The 5264-nt window shown below is 37.0% G+C and overlaps 1 protein-coding gene across 1 annotated transcript; it reads left to right on the top strand.

Annotated features, from left to right (window-relative positions):
- Window positions 1-3943: 3943 nt before the first annotated feature.
- Window positions 3944-4887, top strand: LOC121805125 (dof zinc finger protein DOF3.4-like). Its single transcript, XM_042204917.1, has one exon. It carries the CDS (start codon window positions 4142-4144, stop codon window positions 4739-4741), a length of 600 nt encoding a protein of 199 aa, XP_042060851.1. The 5' UTR covers window positions 3944-4141; the 3' UTR covers window positions 4742-4887.
- Window positions 4888-5264: the final 377 nt, after the last annotated feature.

Genomic DNA, 5264 nt, shown 5'->3' with positions numbered 1-5264 from the left:
TGTTTTCCGTATTTGAGCTGCTGTTGAGTTTTGATTATGGATGTCGTTTACTTTGAGCTTGTTGGTTACTGAATTGGATGTTTGGTTTCCGTGCTGGTTGTTTATTAGAGTAGAATCGTTGGGATCTGGTGTTGATCAGAGTAGATTTGTTGAATCAGAAGTTATGGAGTGAGTTTGGTTGTTGTTGGGTTCAGACTGCTTGGATCCGGAGTGGATGAAGCTTCCGACGTTTAGATCTGAGACAGAGTGATCAGGATTTATGCCTAATTTTCGTGTTTTCATTTCATTCCGTCTAGTATACGTAGATCTGTTTTATTTCCGGTTGGTTGCGAGTTTCCATCTTCCGAATCTTTACATTTTGTTTGAATCTCGGTATGTGCTTTGTTTTCTTCATCTTCGTGTTTGATTCAGTTGAAGTTATACATGTCATTGTTAGTTAAATTCGTAGTTTGTTAATTGCAGCTTTTCTTCCGTACTTGATATTTCTGGGAGTTGGTCCCCACTTTTATTTGCGTTCTGTTTAGCTATAGTTGGTAATTGTTGCTCAGTCTAGGAAGTTAGCTTAAAATTACGTAGTCCTAAGGATGTTCGATCTCAGCATGACGTTTACAGTTTCCTAGGTCTAGTGTTTGATTTTGTACCTAGGTCTAGCCGTAGTTATACCTCAATCCAAATTTGCGTGGCAGCAGCCGCTTTCTAAACCAAAGTCTCTAGATGCTTTCTTACGCGTCCATCTTCGTGGGATCAACCTCTGCTTTTCTATACTAATCTATAGTATAACGGGTTGAGGGATCTTTGAAACGCAAGAGTTTGTGTGTTCATAGACAGAGTCTTTCGTGTCACCTTGAGTTCCTAGACCTAGTGTTTAGTGGATTCATTGGACTTGGTAGCTCGACCTAGAAGTTTATTACACATACACTCACACGACAAGCAACTGTTTCAATAACTAACACTTCATATTGTTTAGTATGCTTGTTTAAAACATGTTATGTTATGGTGTGAGACCCTTAAATTTATTTATATTCGAATTTGGCATTTTGTTTATAAGTTTTTGTTGGATGAATAATAATAATAGTAGTTTAATATGAATTTTGTATGTTTGAAGTGAAAATCGAATTATATGTATCTAAAAGAAAAAATGTACTAGTAAGTTTTAATTATTTAAAAAATGAAAATCAAATTTATAAATATGTGAAGGGTAAAACTATAAATTATACTCCGTAGGTGGAGTACTAGAAATTTGTAGGTGGAAAATATGAATTACATAGAATTTCAGGGGTATTATAATAAAAAATATACTCCGTATATAGAAGGCATTATCTAAATTTTCAGTTGAGTAAGTACTCCTACACTTTTATACTAGTTCTCTAGTGTCATTGCATAAGGTTTTCCTGGCTTGTTTAAGTGAAGTTATGGAGACCCTTAAATTGCATTTTACTTATCATCGCACATTTACATCTACTATGATGACATATTATGTGCCATTAAATATGAAGTGGCCTAATAACATGTTTTTGTTCGTATTTTCAAATGATTTTGTTGTAGTGATTGTGGTAACAAATTGAACAATTGAGTCAAAAACATTTATAGAACAAAAACGGACGTAATTAATGACGTGAGCAAACAGTCATTACCATAGTCAATAGATTTCCAGAAAGGCTTAAATCAATTTTGAGTTTCAGTATATTGTTCTGATAATATGATTGGTTCATATTAAAAAACCGGAACAAATTTGATGAAAGTTACTGTTGAGTTAAATATCAAAATCCGCCTATTTTTCTCTTTCATTTTGTTTTCTTAGTTATATACTCAAATTAAATTAATACTTTGAGTAAACGAAAAATTATTAACTTTATTAAATAACAAAAAAAAATAAGATAAGTAAACAAATGACAAATTTTAATAAAATCTCAATCGATCATCGAGTCAAGGAGAAAGTGTCATTGGAGTGTAGTAATCACTGAAATTATTTTTGTTATACGATTTTCAAATTAAGTAAAGAATAATACTAATACTACATGGCATCTTTCAATGCCAAATTATGATGCGGCAAACATTGCTTAATCATTCGACAAACATGTTTCTCCGGCGTCATGTAACAGTCTACATCGTGTAAGCATGCCGGCTTGTGCTCAATGCTAAGGCGTGTATGTGTCCAAACTACTAGGTGGAGTTTTATTAGTATAGACTACTATTTTAATTAAGAGATATTGGTATGAAATACCATCAACTTTTATCAAAATCTGATATTTCACGTCACTTTTAAAAGTGCTCTTAAAAACCACCAACTTTACAATTTTTGTGAATTTATAGCTATGACCCGGAGAAATCCAGTTAGATTCTGTAAGAGTGTCTTCAATGGTGGCCCTTGAGAGCCACCAAAGTTGGCCCGCCCACCAAATATTGCTTTCCATGGCCCTCCACAATGGTAAAACCCAAAAATAACAAGGGCCATGAAATGTGGCCCTCTCCAAAATAAAAATTAATTTGTTTACTTTTTTTAATGATATTTTTTAATTTAACTATAATAAATTTTATTAGACTATAATTTATGATATTTATAATTTTAATTAAAATAAAATAATTTGGATTGCACCGCTGCAATCAGGTTTTGGAACTCCAGATCTACCGCTTCTTGGTACCGTTCATCGTCGGAATCCATATTTCAGAAGTTGAATTAAAATAGATTGGAAAGATTGGAAAGAGTGGTGTTTGAATTGGGGTAGAAAAATGGAGGGAAAATGATGTGTATTTATAAAAAAAAGAAGCAAAAAAAAATAAAAAAATTTTGGTGGCTGGGCCACGAAACGCGGCCCGCTGCAGTGGTGGGCCGCGGCACACACGGCTCAGCCGCGTGAAGGCCGCGGCTCCCTCTCGGCTCTCGGCCCTCAGCCACCGTTCGTGGCTCTCTGCAGTGGGGGCCGCGCACCCGAGCCACGGGCCGCGGCTCTCCCACTGTGGACACTCTAAGGCATTCCTTGCATATGCTCAACGTTGTGATTCAATTCTTAATAATGTTAGCGAAAGCTTTAATAAGTACTCCTGAATGCAAGGGGAAAGACATTATTATAAGAGAAATATATCGTGAATGCAAAGGGAAAGCATTTGATATACGTGCTAGAAGACATAAGATCTGTTATAGAGAGACATTATAGGAAACTATGGGTTGGGTTGCCATGGAAAATTTGCACAAAATATAAAGTTGGTGGTTTTTAAAACAACCTTTAGAGGTTACCAAAATTACCAATGCAAAGTTCACTATATTTCAGACCAATACACCTTTAGTTAAGAACCTAGATTGCTTGTATTATGTTTTATCATTAATATATGTCAGTAGATCATATTATATCCAGCACAGGTTCTGTGCAATACACTAGCACTATAAATTTAATGAAAGATGCATGCACTCTTTATGCTACTCCATATTTTATTATAGTCCTCTGTAATCTTCAGCCTGCATTCATAAACTTAATACTACAATGATATCTAGCGGAAAATAATGCTAAAAATAATAAAGTTAAAGTTGATTATGATATTGTTTAACTATGATAAGTCCTAAAAATTATACTACATCCGTCTCATTCAACATGATCACCTTTCTTTTTTTGTTTGTCCCAATCAAGATGATCAATTTCTAATTTTGGAAATAACCTTCTCTCTCCTCATAAAAATAATGAACTAAATTTTTTCCTCTCTACTTTATTCCACCTAACAACACTTTCTAAAATCTCGTGTCATTCTTGAATGTGGTCATCTTGAGTGGGACGGAGTGAACAGTAATAACAATTTCTCATACTACTAGTTTGTACTTTAAGTTGTACAACAATGTTTCAACTTAGTCATTTATCTTTTTCTTAAATTTATTTGTTTATTTAGGATTATAGTTTGGTCCATGCATACAGCATATATAGATATAGTTCCCCGGCAGGGGGTGAAACAGAAAAGCCAATTTCGAGCCGACTGAACATATGTTTTGTGCTTAACCAAAATCTCTGCAAAAGCTGCTCTTCACTCTCCCTACTCCGACACATTATTTCACTCTTATCTATCCTTCTCTCTTCACACAATAAAATCTCAACAATTAATTCCGAAATCGTAAACCACAATTTCACAGCTTCCGCCTTTCGAAAAATACTAAGACATGGCGACAGACACAAGCGAAAAGAAGACCACAAAGTCGGGGCAGGCCGGCGCGGCGCCGGAGCACCTCCCATGCCCTCGCTGCGACTCCACCAACACCAAGTTCTGCTACTACAACAACTACAACTTCTCCCAGCCGCGCCACTTCTGCAAGTCCTGCCGCCGCTACTGGACCCACGGCGGCACTCTCCGCGACATCCCCGTCGGCGGCAGCACCCGCAAGAACGCCAAGCGCTCTCGCACCTCCCACATTCCCGTTTTCTCATCCGCTTACCACCGCGACTTCCGCCACCTGCCCTCCGCCGCGGCCTCCCAGCTCCAGCTGGTGCCCAGCCACGGCGGCGCTGTCCCGTTCACTACGCTGTTGAGCGCTTCTCCGGTGCTGGCGCTGGGTGGGATTGATGAGATGGGATTTGGCCTGACGAGGGCGAATTGGCCGTTTGCTGCTGCGGTTGTGGACGGCGGCAACGGTGGTGGCCACCCAAGCGTGGCAGGGCATACGTGGCAGCTGGAGAGTGGAGGAGAGAGTGGATTTGTTGAGGCCGACTGTTTTGGATTTCCAGATCTTGCTATTTCCACTCCTGGAAGTTTTTTTAAATAAAAGTAGTAGTTTTTCTTTTCTTTTTTTTTATCAAGATTAGCAGTAATTTGTAGGAGTATAATCTATGTTTCCGTGGCTTCAAATTTTATTTACAATGTGACTATTACGAGAATGCGCTCCTACCTTTTCTCGCTCTCCTTTACTAATTTTTTCAGTCTACTATACATAATATATTTCATATAAATGGTACTCCTACTACTTCCAATATTTGTGACAACTTGAAGAATTGTAATTCTCCAATTTAGAGTATGTTGAGTTTCAAGTGACACAATATCCAGTTGGAAGGCTATAAGTCTCTATTCCAGTTTCTTGCTTAATTTTGTCGATTAATAATATGTATAATCAAATTTGACATAAAATAAGTATAGTGTGAATCTATTTTTTTTATATTTATGTCAAAAACTTACTATTTGCCAAAGACTCATTTTTAAATCCCAGCTTTGTATGAAAATCAAAACCTCTTGCCCTAATTATAGTTTCATCAGATTGTTTTATATGGGGGGATTTACTAAGGAGCTGCACC

Source organism: Salvia splendens, chromosome 5 (assembly GCF_004379255.2).
Source record: "Salvia splendens isolate huo1 chromosome 5, SspV2, whole genome shotgun sequence".
Classification (NCBI taxonomy): Eukaryota; Viridiplantae; Streptophyta; class Magnoliopsida; order Lamiales; family Lamiaceae; genus Salvia; species Salvia splendens.
The sequence above is the reverse complement of the archived record's forward strand: the minus strand, read 5'-3'. Positions and strand labels throughout refer to the sequence as shown.

Bases quoted from the DNA above. Each gene is read 5' to 3' on its own strand.
- LOC121805125 (XM_042204917.1), top strand. From the start codon at position 4,142: ATGGCGACAGACACAAGCGAAAAGAAGACCACAAAGTCGGGGCAGGCC.